The 15,339-nt window shown below is 42.6% G+C and overlaps 1 protein-coding gene across 2 annotated transcripts; it reads right to left on the reverse strand.

Annotated features, from left to right (window-relative positions):
• Window positions 1–659: 659 nt before the first annotated feature.
• On the reverse strand, window positions 660–14,800 carry LOC138799506 (gastrula zinc finger protein XlCGF26.1-like). 2 transcript variants are annotated; one of them, XM_069980793.1, is made up of 8 exons: window positions 14,268–14,800; window positions 12,174–12,310; window positions 11,175–11,348; window positions 11,015–11,096; window positions 10,345–10,439; window positions 10,109–10,220; window positions 5,135–5,671; window positions 662–3,397 (listed from the first exon to the last, which is right to left on the reverse strand). In XM_069980793.1, exons 2-8 carry the CDS (start codon window positions 12,252–12,254, stop codon window positions 2,694–2,696), a joined length of 1,785 nt encoding a protein of 594 aa, XP_069836894.1. In that variant the 5' UTR covers window positions 12,255–12,310; window positions 14,268–14,800; the 3' UTR covers window positions 662–2,693. The 2 variants fall into 2 exon arrangements, with proteins under 2 accessions (XP_069836895.1, XP_069836894.1); XM_069980794.1 differs by lacking the exons at window positions 12,174–12,310; window positions 14,268–14,800 and adding an exon at window positions 11,953–12,158 and having other exon boundaries at window positions 660–3,397.
• Window positions 14,801–15,339: the final 539 nt, after the last annotated feature.

Consider the following 15,339-nt stretch of genomic DNA (forward strand, 5'->3'; position numbering starts at 1 on the left):
ACCCACATGAGCCCTTATTTTTTACGCCACTAATTGTACTTTGCAATGACAGGCTGAATTTTTTCATAAAGTACACTGCAAAAGCAAGAAAAAATTCAATGTGTGGTGAAATTGAAAAAAATGCATTTTGTTTATTTGGGGGGTATGTGTTTTTACGCCTTTCGCCCTGGGGTAAAACTGACATGTTATAGTCGTTACAGTTAAAACGATATGTAACATGTATAACTTTTATATTATCTGATGGCCTGTAAAAAATTCAAACCATTGTTAACAAATATATGTTCCTTAAAATCGCTCCATTCCCAGGCTTATAGCGCTTTTATCCTTTGGTCTATGGGGCTGTGATGTGTTCTTTCTATCGGTACCTTGATTGTGCATATGCGACTTTTTGATCGCTTTTTATTACAATTTTTCTGGATTTGATGCAACCGAAAATGCGCAATTTTGCACTTTGGGATTTTTTTACGCTTACGCAGTTAATGGTGCGAGATCAGGAATATGATAAATTAATAGTTTGGGCGATTACGCACGCGGCGATAGCAAACATGTTTATTTATTTATTTTTATTTATAACCTGGGAAAAGGGGGGTGATTCAGACTTTTATTAGGGGAGGGGGGTTTTAATTAATAACACTTTTTTATAGTAAAAAGAAAAACAGTATTTTTTCAGAAATATCTTTACTAATCACCAACAAGACTGATATTAAAACTATTCTATAAAAACACATTTAATTGAATAAATATCTATAGAAGCATTTACTGTACATCTCCCACAGGTATACAAACAATACAAAACTTTATAGCACTAAAGTTACTGTATTAGCACATCATTTAAATTAAATATTTTATTAAACATTAAATTCATGCTGCTTCACTGTGTGTTATTTGTTTTGCATGAAAGAACTGCAATAATTGAGTCTTCTTAAATAAACGTATAAAAATATCCTGTTGAAGCACTATTTAAATACACATAAAATTCTAAAAATTCGATTAAAAATGAATAGCATTTAAAAATCTTTACTACCAAGTGAACTGAACCCTGGGTGGACCTACTGTACCATTAAGAACTAATCTACTGCACACAATTTTTTTACACTTTCTAGTTAAAAAAAAAAGAAAAAAGGATAATAGTAAAACCAGTAAAGCTGCTTTGGCACTGGTAGGAATTCTGATGGTCCGCCAACAGAAATGAATAGTCCGAATACAAAAATGAAAAGTGTGGATGGTTTAATTTACTAGAAGAGAAGTGTCAGCTCTTGTTCTGGGTACTTTTAACTAAATATCCTCCTGGTAAATGTATGAAACTGGATAATGTAGAAACCATCTGGTCTCCTGGATTATCCGGGACTGTTAATAGCTGAATGTTGTTATCGACAATTGTCCTGCTTTTGCTGCTCAGGCAGATTAAAGGATTTGTAGTTGTCGACTGGAACAATGAGAGAATATCAAAGCTGCCTGTGCCAAAAATCTAGTGGCCAAAAATAAAAAAACTGGCCAATATGACTTGCACCACATTTTGAATATATTTTAGACATTTCTGCACCTTGCTTGGTTTATATGCACCACAATTAAGATAATTAATACAAAGTGCAAACCTAATTAAAGTGTACCTGTCATTAAAAAAGAACTTCTGATGTAACAGGTATATCAAAAGTTTTGTTCAGACCGTAAGCGATAATAATAAAAAAAAAAAAACGATCAAAGAAGTACACATACAGCGCGTTCACTCCTGGCTCTGTGTCACATGACCTGGGCAGACTTCCATATTAAGTCTATGGGGCCATCCAAATCTTACAGACACGGAGTGGGGAGAGGAGCACACAGCAGCGTGGTCGTCTCCCTGCTTGTTCTACTAATCTGTCTGGGTCCAAGTGTTCAGACCCTGACCTATAAAGACCCTAGAATACATGTCCCTAGGATATGTCAAAAGTTTTTTATTTGTAACAGGTACGCTTTACAGGGGTTATCCGGCATTAGAAATAGTTTTTATGTTGCACTGTTGGAAAACATAACAAACATGTTATGCTTACCTTGCCGCGCTCCTTCAGTGTCCTGCTGCGGCATCTCTGGTGTCCCAGCTGACTGCAGCCACTACCACTTCTGGGACGAACTTATCTCAGGAGTGACAGCCTGATCAGGCAAATCACTGACAGCGCTGTGGCCAGTAATTGGCTGAGCAAGTTGTCACTCAGGGGATAAGTTTGTCTCAGAAGTGGTGGTGGCTGCAGTCAGTGGAAACGCCACACCAGGGAACGCAGAGGTAAGCATAAAACGTTTATTATGTTTTCCAACGGGGAAGCATTATATGAAAATTTTTCGCCAGATAACCCCTTTAAGCTAGTCAGCCTGAAGATGCACTAGACTTCTAAATAGAATGAGTTACTATAAAAAATATGGTGCCTTCTTCAGCTGTCTAGTATAAGTTTACATTGTACAAGAATAACGTTTGATTATATGCGCCAAGGTGAACAAAGTCTGACTGTTAATGTAAAGTTACATTGGAGAGTTGGTCGCCTGCATCCACCTCAGCTGCCTGTTCAGGCTCTTCATATGCACCAAAAGTGGAGTGGTTGCAAATAGCCACAATTCAGATTCAGTTTCTTGCTGTTATAAGGCTCTTGAAGATTGGCCTGATTGTTGCTGTAAGCAAATCTTTCCCACCATATTCTTTTTACCAGTTCTGTATAGAATACTTATTCCTTTGCCGCACAGATGCCACAATTAGTACATTTAGCTCGTGATCCACATTGTTCCCGACTGTGAATTTTCTGATGTTTATTAAGAGCAGGTCTATGTGTGAAGCATTTACCACATTCTAAACATGAAAAGGGTTTTTCTCCAGAGTGAAATCGCTTATGTCTTAAAAGAGCAGAATTCTGGGTAAAGCATTTTCCGCACTCAAGACAATGAAAGGGCTTCTCTCCTGTGTGAATTCGCAAGTGTTTGATGAGATCGGCTTTTCGTGTGAAGCCTTTGCCACATTCTGAACATATAAACCGCTTCTCACCCGAGTGGATTCTTTCATGCTGGATAAGATTTGATTTTTCGGTAAAACCTTTTCCACAGAAAGAACATGAAAATGGTTTTTCACCTGTGTGGCTTCTCTGATGTATCAAAAGTTTGGCATACTGAGTGAACAATTTATCACATTCTAGACAGGGGAATATTTTTTCACTTTTAGGAGCTGCATTATAAACAGCAAAACTGGACTGATCAGGAGAACTGTCCTTCTGATAAGCAGGATCGCTATTTATATCTGCATCCTGAAGGACTGGGTTAATACTTGCAAAGCTCAGATTTTCTTCTGCAGATTTTTCAGAGGCAGTTCTATCTTCTCTTTTAGAATCTGAAGATACAGTAAGCTGGCCTTCCTGGGAATTCCTGATGCTGTGTCCATCTGCCAGAAATAATAATAAGATCTATGACGATGGGGTTTTATTAGAAACAAACATATATCATTAGTAAAGGAGATAGTATTAGTAAATAGTATAACAGTAGCCTGCTGTCACAGATGATGTAGCTGAGGATAGGTGTCGGGTGTGATGGAAAATCAAAGCAGACTCATTGTGTTCAAAGATTGCAGAAGCTTACCCCTTCCCCATAGAGAACACAAGGACGCTCAGCTGTGCCAAAGGTTCCTGTGTGTGGGGATGGCAGGCAGGAGGGATAACCGACTGCCAGACAATCATTCAGCAGTCAGTTATTAAAGGTGAAAGGCCACCTTGTGGAGGTCAGCACTTACTGTTAAAAAAAAATAAATAAATCCATTGATTCGTAATCTTTATAAAATCATATAGCAGGGTCCATAGAAAAAACATGCAAGACAAAAAGTCTGTGTCCTGCATGTTTTTTCTATGGGCTCTGCTATTTATGAATTTTTTTAACAGTAAGTGCTGACCTCTACAAGTTTCTTCATACTCGTATGCTCTGGATTCAAAGGTCCTCTGGTCGTGCATTATCCAGGTTAGCTGGCTATCTCCATCTGTTTGCTGTATGGGCACCTTGCCACCCATCAGCTACTACTGTTAAAAACAGTTCCACATATGTGCCAGGAAGTGATGCCATAAATTTGGCAGGAGTAGCACCGATTGGATGAAGTTGCCACATACAGACACACAACGTTAATGCTGATGACCAAACAATATTTAGAAATAAAGGGGTCCTTAGCAGGCAGTTTCCTCTACATGATTAGAGACCCCACACTAGCTCCAAAACTACAGTGAATGTAGCTTTCCATCTTGGCTTCAGAAATGTCTACAAGCTTTAAATACACAGAAATGAGGCAGACCCCAAACATCTGTTTTACAACTGCGATGGTGCCCAGATGTACAGAATCAGAAGCCACAGCTTCGTACATTGGGTAATGGCTGTGTTGTGTTACTGCAGCTCAGTTCCCATTCCCTTCAACTTGTGTACATATGGGGTTCACAGCACTCGAAAATATCCTCACAGCTGGCTTGGACAAATAGGAGGAGTGCACAGCCAAGCCACTTCCTCGAAAGGTACAATGCAAAAAATAATGAAGCTAAATAAAGAATAGTGGAGTAAGGTTGTTGCATTGCACTTTCATTGCAATGTTTTCAGGGTAATGCAGCGGTTTCCTGCAATCGAACCATAACATGACGGAACTGCAATGTGTAAGGGTCCCTTTTTCCATAAACCGATTGGTATAATGAGCATTCCTTGGACTGTTTATTAGGTAAATGAGCATTCCATGTAAAAGAGCCAGCGATCATCCAATGCACAGGCTGAATCTTTTGTGCAGCCCTGTAAATTATCTTTATCAGACGCACAGATATGCCCCAGATAACAATGCATATATAGAATTCAGCTATTGAGCATGCAGCTCGGCCGCAGGAATCATCCTGCAAATGAGCACAGATTTTGTTGATGGACACTTCTTGCAACCTCAAATCGGGACATGTAAAAGGAGCCTTAGGATGCTTTTCTAAGATCCATGCCGGATAAAACCTTCAATCTAGCAGATCAGTGTTCAGTAAATGAACCTCTTAGCTCGAATCTCATATTTATATATTGCCATAGTTCTAATCTGCCGGGCATATATGGGGTGTAATAAGGGCTAATCTATATGAAAAGCATTTCCCACAATGAGGACATAGTAAGGGTTTCTCACCTGGGTGAAATCTGCGATGCCTTATAAGAGCAGATATCTGGGTAAAACATTTACCACACTCAAGGCAAGGAAATGGCTTCTCTCCCGTGTGAATTCTCTGATGTTTTATGAGATCAGCTTTCCGAGTAAAACTCTTACCACAGTCTGAGCAGAGGAATGGTTTCTCACCCGTGTGGATTTTCAGGTGCTGAATAAGGTTTGATTTCTTTTTGAAGCCCTTTCCACAATAGGAGCATGGATAGGACTTCTCCTCTACATGAGTCCTTTGGTGTATCAATAGCGCATCTTGCTGGCTGAAACATTTACCACAGTCCACACAGGTAAAAACTTTGCCACTGTGAGCCGTGCCATATGAAGGAAAAGTGCATTTATCAGGAGTCGTTTCCTCATCATAAGAAATCTCATTATTCATGTCAGCATCCTGAAGTTCTGAGTTTCTGCTTTGGAAGCTACTGTTTTCTTCCGGGGACTTATCCAAATCATGGTTCTCTTCTAATTCCCAATCAGGACTGGGATTTCTGGTGCTGTGGGCATTAGCTGTGGATAAAAATGTACGAGTTGTTAAAAAAAAAAAAAAGACAAAAGGAGAAATTTGTGTCAAGATGGCCTGGACTGTCTTTAAATGTTTTGCAGACTACAAACGATTTATTATGGCCTGAAGATTAGCATGAAGAAGTGAGTATGGTCCAGGAGTCCTCCCCCCCCCCCTTTTTTTTTTCTCTCCCCCTTTCCCTTCTCCTCTTGCTCCTACCTTCCATAAACTTCACTTTCTTTTTTAGTTATCACTTTTTTCTTTCAATCACGAGACTAGCGGTTGTTTCTAATGTTTCCGTTGATGCATGTTCTATATTCAGCTACTACTATGCAAATGCTTTACCAGTATGTAGATTTCTGTGCCTTATTGTGTTGATTGTTACTTTTACTGTATGTTCTTTTTTTTTTTTTCCAAAGAATTTAAAAAAAAAATACAAATATTTTTTTTCTTTAATTTAAAGGGAACCAATCACGCCGAAAATCCATCTTAAGATAAGGAAACGTGCTGGCACATCACCCAGCACGTTTCCTAAAAATCCCCCTGTAACCTCCGTGCTCCCCCTCCATCAGTCAGTAATCTTACTTTGAAGAAGTCCGGCGCTGTATGTAAATTTCTGGCAAGTAGTCACGGTGGGCGGATTTAGTCAAGGTGGGCAGGATCAGTCACAGGTCCTGGGCGTCTGTAATGGCTGTAATCACACCCAGAGGGGCGTGCTTGAGGTCTGCCTTCCATCCATGTGACCCGGCGGCTTGCGTTTCACCTCGGCGGCACGCTGACATCATCCGCACGCAGCGCAGACGTCTTTTGTAGTCCGCGCATGCGCAGTACGGCGGGAGACGACGCCGACGTACTGCGCATGCGCAGACTCTGGAAGATGACGGCGCTGCGTGCGGATGACGTCAGCGCGCCGCCGAGGTGAAACGCAAGCCCCCAGGTTACGTGGATGGAAGGCAGACCTCAAGCACGCCCCTCTAGGCGTGATTACAGCCATAACAGACGCCCAGGACCTGTGACTGATCCTGCCCACCTTGACTAAATCCGCCCACCGTGACTACTTGCCAGAAATTTACATACAGCACGGGACTTCTTCAAAGTAAGATTACTGACTGATGGAGGGGGGCACGGAGGTTACAGGGGGATGTTTAGGAAACGTGCTGGGTGATGTGCCAGCACGTTTCCTTATCTTAACCTCTTAACGACAAAGGGCGTATAGGTGCCGCTTGTAGCCCGGGACCGTAGGTATTAGCGCGCACGGTCCGATCGCCGTGCCCGCTAATACAGTAATCAGATGCAGCTGTCAAACATGACAGCTGCATCCGATTACCGGATCCAGCGTCTCCCTGGTGTCTAGTGGCGGAGATCGCTCCTCCAGGATATTATCCCGGAGGAGCGATCTCCGTTTCTGAAGCCGGCCGGGGACCGCTCCAAGATGGCGCCGTCCCCGGCTCGGCACTCGTTTACTTCCGGCTGCAGCAGCCGAAAGCAAACGAGTGCCGATCTCATGGATCTCTGCAGCATATCTATGCTGCAAAGATCTCAATGAGAGATCAAAGTGTATATACTAGAAGTCCCCCAGGGGGGCTTCTAGTATATGTGTAAAAAAAAAATATATAGTGTTGTTGTCAATAAAAAGCCCCCTCCCCTAATAAAAGTCTGAATCACCCCTCTTTTCCCAGGTTATAAATAAAAGTAAACAAATAAATAAAAAAACAAACATGTTTGCTATCGCCGCGTGCGTAATCGCCCGAACTATTAATCACATTCCTGATCTCGTACAGTGAACGGCGTAAGCGAAAAAAAATCCCAAAGTGCAAAATTGCGCATTTTTGGTCGCATCAAATCCAGAAAAATTGTAATAAAAAGCGATCAAAAAGTCATATATGCGCAATCAAGGTACCGATAGAAAGAACACATCATGGCGCAAAGAATGACACCTGACACAGCCCCATAGACCAAAGGATAAAAGCGCTATAAGCCTGGGAATGGAGCGGTTTTAAGTGACGTATATTTGTTGACAATGGTTTGAATTTTTTACAGGCCATCCGATACAATATAAGTTATACATGTTACATATCGTTTTAATCGTAACGACTTGAGGAACAGGCATAACAAGTCAATTTTACCCCAGGGCAAATGGCGTAAAAACACATTTCCCCCAAATAAACAAAATGCGTTTTTTTTTCAATTTCACCACACTTTGAATTTATTTCTGGTTTCGCAGTGTACTTTATGCAAAAATTCAGCCTGTCATTGCAAAGTACAATTAGTGACGCAAAAAATAAGGGCTCATGTGGGTTTCTAGGTGGAAAAATGCAAGTGCTATGACCTTTGATGCACAAGGAGGAAAACACGAAAACGCAAAAATCGAAATTGGCTCTGTCCTTAAGGGGTTAAGATGGATTTTCGGCGTGATATGTTCCCTTTAAATTATATTTATATTAGTGTGAGATTTATCATCATGTTATAACTAGCAAATGTTTCATAGACATTTGTTTTTCATTACATCAGTTCTATGGCCATCTAACCTTTTTATACAACACAGACCACAACACATTCTTAACTAATATATCAGGGCTGTGGAGTCGGTAAGCTGCAGCTCCAACTCAGACTCCAACTCCTGAATTTTATCAGGACCAACTCCTGCTCCTTCTTCAATGGCCAGTCATAAACCAGGGGAGCTATATATCACACTGGCTCAGCAGCTTCTCCCTAATGCCCTACATGATCCTGGGGCGTGAATAAGGAAAGATATAAAGCAGCTTCTCCTGTGTGTGCAGTGGATGCAGCCAGTCTCCAGCCTCCATGTCCTGAACTACTCGCAACTAGACTAGATGGAGCAGGTGGTCTTTTCCTGCTGACAATCTTCTATTTTCTAACTAAATATTCACCATACACACCAAAACACTGCTAACAATGCCAGATCCCTGTAATATAGAGGTCAGCAATAGTGATATACAGGGGCTCACACATAGTGATATAGAGAAGTCACACACATAGTGATATAGAGGGGTCACTGTGGGTGTGGGGGCACACCATAGCATACAAACCTGCTGCTGCAGCAGTAGCACATACACACACAGCCTGCTGCAGCCATAGCATATACACACACACACAGCTGCAGCCATAGAACACTGAAGAAAAACACCACATTGAGGACAGAGGTTACTGCTACACTACTTATGTCTTCTCCTCCTCCTCTATATTACACAGGATATCTTCATATTACACTGCTGCTCATATACAGTCATCCAGCATCCAGGAAGAGAACAGCACAGATCTCCCCCCACACAATGGACTCTTCCAGCTCAGAAATAAACTGCCAAATTGCGACCGACAACTTTTCCTTCACCACCCTTATCTAATAGGGCCTGTGTCCTATTAGTATGTTGCTCATAATATACATTGATGAGCAAAACTTCATATCAAAACTCAATTTTTAATTGTTCTAAGATTTTTTTTTTTAAAGCTGGAGTTGGAGTCGGTACATTTTTTTTCCAACTCCAGCTCCAGCAAAAAATTAGTTCCGACTCCACAGCCCTGTATATGCCAATAATTTTTCTCATACATTGTTTTATTTATTTCTGTTACACACAATTTGCACTATTATGGAACTGGTGAGATCTAAATTAACTGGATAATAGTTCATGAACATCTCAATTATATTTTACTAGATTATTTCTGGAAAATAAAACAATCTGGAAAAAAACAAGGCATAAACATGTAAGATATCCCATGTCTTATCGGATAAAAGTCCTTTTTGTGGGAATCAACTTCAAAGATAAAAGATGCTTGATCACAATATGTGTGTGGGAAGGGGGGGGGGGGAAATATTTCAAAAATTCTTTGCTTTATTCCAATATCAGCATTACAGGTAGAGAATACAGCGTGCTGTGCGGGTGGGACCACAATGAAATGTACTGCAAATAATTCAGTAACACAATGAAACTGCAATGTGTTAACACAGCCTAGATGTTCTGCAACAGCTTTGGGCGGGGAATAAGCAGGGTGGGGGACTGTAATGGAACAGCTGAGGGAAAGCATTGCATTCTGGAACCTGTAGTACTGAGTACATCTGCCCAACCAGGAAGTGCAGAAGCACAAAATAGAACAAAACCCCCCAAAACAAATGGATTTTGGTAGTTTCAAAACTGGGATAGATAGGTAAGTATTGTTATATGCTTCTGCAGAAGTTTCATTTTTTTTTACCTCTACCCGGAGTTCCCCTTTAAATAAAGAACCCTAAGCAAATGGTGATAAGAATATACTAAAAAGCCAAACTTCTCCTGTAAAATAAGCTCTGAATCCAATGTAAATGAATGTGATGGGGACCCTGGCCATCTAATTTAATTATGTACTGTGTATGTATATATATATATCTCAACTAAAATCATATAAAACAGGAAGGAAATTTATGAATTAAGATTGGACTTATTACTCACCTTCAGTGATATCTACGGGGACTTCCTCCTCCTTACACTGCATATCACTGCTACTGTAATCACCATCCTCCCCCTCTACAACTTCAACTTTAATCTGAAGTGACTCTTCACCCTAGTAAACCAGGAGCAATAATGTGTAGATTGTGATATCAGGTAACAAAATAAGATACACAACTATCAGCTTCTCAGATACATGTCGATATAACGGCAACTGGTGACCTTTCAGTTCCACATACCTCACCATCATGTGGATCACTTTGCTCTTCTTCTGTATAATCTGAATAAAAAGGACTGGAAGATCTTTGTTGTTTACTTCGGTCCCCAGAGCCATCTGTAGGGAAATACAGAGTGACTACATACATGATCAGATGATAAATGTCTGTAGTTTACCGTTAAAAGAAGCTTTCTCCTTTCCTTAAAATGGGTTTTCCGGGGAGAAGAAGACAGTTAAAGCCTCCTCCTAGCACTCACTTCTGGGATCCACACCATCCAGGTGTGGAGGGGGTGGATATATAGCTGATTATCGTGCATGGACAAAAGCTCGCCTGCACGATTACCACTAGCTGCACATTGTTTCTGACGTTGCTGCAACATTGTGCAGCTATGGCAATATACACCTGCCCCCTCCACATCCGATATGGCATTTCCAGTACATGGAATTGCAGAAATGAGCGTCAGGGAGTAGAAGGCTTCAACCATCTTCTGTTTAGAAAACAGATAATAAAAAAATATTGCTACAGTATCTTTTTCCACAAACAGCACCACTCCTGTCCTCAGTTCGTTTGTGGTACTGCCGATCAGTCTCATTTAAGCGAACGGAGCAAAGTATGTAATACAACAAACAACTGAGAACAGCTGTGCTTTTTTAAATCCTGGATAGCTGCTTTAAATAACCTCTCTTCTTACCTGGAGATGAGAGCATCTCAGGATTATCCAGATCATCATCATACAGGTCTTTGGGTCCTTCTAAATACTGACCTGCAGAAACCTGAGACACAAGGATACAGTTAATGCTAAGACCTTTGGTGTTGCTATATCGCATCCCAGCAATCCCAGCAGTGCTCACCTCTTCAGTCAACAGCTGAGTGATCTTGTCAGTGAGTTCCAGGATCTTCTGCTCACTGTCTCTCTTAAGTGTCAGTGACTGAGATGGAGGCATCTTAATGGGGCTTTGGGACCTGGCCCATCTTGCTGATGGCTGGCGAGGCCCACCATATTGCTTTTTCACTACTGTGTAATCCTGTAGATTTAGAAAGAATTTGATCATCATAATAAACCAGTTATTACAGATGACTCTGCCAAAGGTAGCTGTACGCAGTTACTCATGGGGTGTTACACGGGGCCCATCCGCTCTGAGCTCTAGCTGACATGGTATAGTACTTCATGCCCCCTCCAGACTTGTCTCTTATTAAAAGAGTATTCCAGTATGAGAAAACTGCATTTAAATAAGAGTATTAACCCAAGATATACAACTTACTAATATAGTGTTACCACTAATAGTACTGGCTTCCATACTGACAGGAGATGGAAAAACTACAAAATGTGTATTGTCTCCTGCTCGCCAGCTCTTCCTCCTCCCCTGATAAAATGCATCATCCTCTGATGTCACAGGAAACTCAGCTGAATCTTGTCCCATTTAGGGTAAGTTCACACTGACCGACTCGCAGCGGAAATCTCACTGCGAGTTTTGCAGCTCCACTTCGAGCTAAGGTCGTGGCAGGTCCTGTGCACACATACTTTCAGACTGCTGCGAGTATGTAATTAAAGGGGTACTCCAGAGGGGGGGGGGCAGTTTTTTGCTGGGACCGGGGAGGAGGTAGCTGAGGGAAAAGACGTCCACTCACCTCCCCGATTCCAGCGCTCCGGTGCCCGGCCGCTTCCGGGTGTCTGACGCGGGCCTGAGACGTGACGTCTCAGGTCCGCTCAGCCACTCAGTCTTTCCTTTATGACTTGTTGCCTGTGTATAGTCTGTTTCTGGCTTTGGCTTCAAAGATCTGTCAAATAAATCTCTCTGTGTAAACACACAATTATTAACACAGCTAATTGTGAACCTAGAATCCCTCACCTCTCCAGTCAATAGGAAGATGATCTCCAGGGTTATGTTTAATATACTCTCAGCTATGAGGCTCTTGTCTTGGTCCATCATGAAGTATATATAAATCAAGTCTTGTCTTTCCAGGGAATGTTAAGTACAAGGTCCCACTACAAATATAGATAGGAAACAGAATGGATGTTATCAGCGTGATAAAATGCTTCATACCATGACATTGATATATTCAGTGATTGGTCACACAAAACACCAAGAATATTACATAACGAATATTACTGCTAGGAATAATGGATGATCAGTCCTAGTAATGTTCAACCACAAACCCTGCATTTTTACTGAAAATTTTGACCTCACAACTTGTAAAGGTTAAGTTTCAGCAGTTTCCACTAATACAAACTGTCCAGATTGCAAGCACTGCTGTAGGTTCGGGTTTCTGTCACGGATATGCAGTGATTGGTTCTACTAAATCACATGAATGATGCACGTGCTGCAAATTACACCATCCATGACGCAGCCATTATTACGCCCTGATTTTTTCTGGAGCATGTGAACAGGGCATAAAGAGTCCCATTCACATATGTTACCAGAGGAACTGCTGTGGAATTTATGCCTAAGATCCAAACAGAATCTACAAAGCGAACACAGCATTACAATTGTTACTTACTAAAGTTAACAAAAGTAAGAGGTTGCCCAGCAAAAACTCACTTTTCCCCAATCCACATATCCTATAGAAGAAAAGTAGGAGGTCATGGTAGTCTGACCTCTGTATCTGGCCTCGCCGACTGTTATGAACAGAGCCACGGGTCCGGCATGCGCCCCGCAGATGTATTCATTTCTATGGAGCGACAGAAAGAGCAGAGTACGCTGAAAGAGTGATGTTCTCTGCTATTTTTATTGGCTCCATAGGAATGAATACAGCTGTGGGCCACACCCCCAGTTCTATTCATAAGAGCCGGTGTGACCCGATATGGAGGTCAGCAGGGGGTGCAGAGGTGGGACCCCCCCCCCCCCCCCCCCAGTGACCTTCTACTTTCCTGGACAACCTCTTTAATACTTGGCGAAAACAAAAAGTTTAATAAAAAGGAAAATTGCTTCAAGTGTCTAGTGTTTCTCATTTGCTGTTTATGACTGGAATAGTAATGACTGTAAGAGAAGAAAATGGATCAAGAGAAAGACTTACAACTACAAAAGTAATAAAACTAATATAAAATATTTTATATAATATAAAATGTAATCTCAAGCCCTTCACTACTTATCAGCTGCTGTATGTCCTGCAGGAAGTGATGTATTCTTTCCACTCTGACACAGTGTTTTCTGCTGCCACCTCTGTCCAAGACAGGAACTGTCCAGAGCAGGAGAGCTTTTCTATAGGGATTTGCTGCTGCTGCAGACAGTTCCAGCAGAGAGCACTGTGTCAGACTGAAGAGAAAACAACATTTCCTGCAGGGCATCCAGCACCTGATAAGCCAAGGAAGACTGGAGATTTTTAAACAGAAGTAAATTACAAATCTGTATAACTGTAACATACACATAGGCGTAATTATACAAATTGTCTCATAGCCAAGATGCGTGGAATGTATGAGGAGCACTCAGCTCTTATTCTAGTGTAGACTGAAAGGCCAAATGCAAGGTTATCCCCGATCCTATATAGCAAGCTGATCAGTGGGGCCCCACATTATTTCAGCAATGTTAGGAATACCTATAGAGAATGAATGGCCACACATGCTGCGCTCTGCCCTGGTGATCATCAGGGGTACCAGCAGTCCGACCCCACAGACCTCCCTATAATCCCCCATCCTGTAGATAACTTTGAGAGCTGAGGACGCCCCTGGACTTTCCACCAATATATGTATAAACTGCTGGAAAGAGCAGATGAAATGTAGTGACACAGACTACTTATTCTCACTGTTCTGGGATGAGCAGTAACTATATGTCCATGCTACATAGCAGCCACACACTCAGCAATAACCCTGTAGAAGCAGTGAGGCCAGCTGCAGGGATGACAGCCTGTCACTGTGTGTTCCCTGTCACCTCAGTAACACAGCTCATTACTCTCCTATTAGAAGGTGCAGCATCATTACTACTATTATTATACAGTAGATTTATTACCTCTCGCTGTTCGCGGGGAAGGAATAAAGAGCCTCGACATCTGCAGGAAACACAGGATTAGCAGGGATTAGGGAAGTAGTACTCATACAGCGAGGCATTGTGGGGGCCACAACAACATGGCCGAAACTCCCCACAGCCGAAGACTCTTCATGCCAGTGTTTAGAACCGAGTTGCTCTTGGTAGGTCACGTGGTCTTGAGGTCATGTGACCGAAATGGGAACGGCTAGTGCTGCTCTGTGTAGAGAGGAATGGTAATTTAAAAAGTCTAATAGACTGAAGAACACGTGAGGTGGTTGAGGGATCATGTGATCAGTCACTTGTCGGAGTATTAGGGCTCCCGACTATGACGTAGTCAGTGTAACACAGTGTATCACAACGTTCGCATGAACAGGTATTTGAGATGTAGGCGCCTCATGGAACGTAGGTCATAGTGTGCCATTCCTGTTGTTTCCAATAGCGCATTAAAAGGCCAGGAGCGGTCCCACAGCAGCGAGTGAGCCTGCTCGGGTAGTCACACCGAGCATCATAGTGGTTTCTGAGGGAGCGCTGATTATGCTGCTAACAGGAGCGCGCCGCAAAGCAGCCAATCCCGTCATGCCACGCTTCTGCTCACGTGACGTCAGTGCTTGCCTCCCCGCAGACCATAGACTATATAGAGCAGGGGTGTCAAACTCCTCTCCGCTTAAAGGGAACCTGTCACCCCCCGTGCCGGGGTGACAGGCTCCCGACCCCCGTTAGAGTCCCCTATACTCACCTAATCCCGCCGGGTCCCGCTTCTGGAGGTGGTCGGGTGATGAAGATCTCAGCCGCTGCAGCCCGGCGCGCGCTGAGAGATGAGTCCAACACTCAGAGAATGACGGAGCGCTGGACTCTCCTGTCATTCTCTATGGGTGTTGGACTCATCTCTCAGCGCACGCCGGGCTGCAGCGGCTGAGATCTTCATCACCCGACCACATCCAGAAGCGGGACCCGGCGGGATTAGGTAAGTATAGGGGGCTCTAACGGGGTCGGGAGCCTGTCACCCCGGCACGGGGGGGGGGGGGGGGGGGGGTGACAGGTTCCCTTTAACCCC

The sequence above is a fragment of the Dendropsophus ebraccatus genome, chromosome 8 (genome assembly GCF_027789765.1).
Source record: "Dendropsophus ebraccatus isolate aDenEbr1 chromosome 8, aDenEbr1.pat, whole genome shotgun sequence".
In the NCBI taxonomy this organism is placed as follows: domain Eukaryota; kingdom Metazoa; phylum Chordata; class Amphibia; order Anura; family Hylidae; genus Dendropsophus; species Dendropsophus ebraccatus.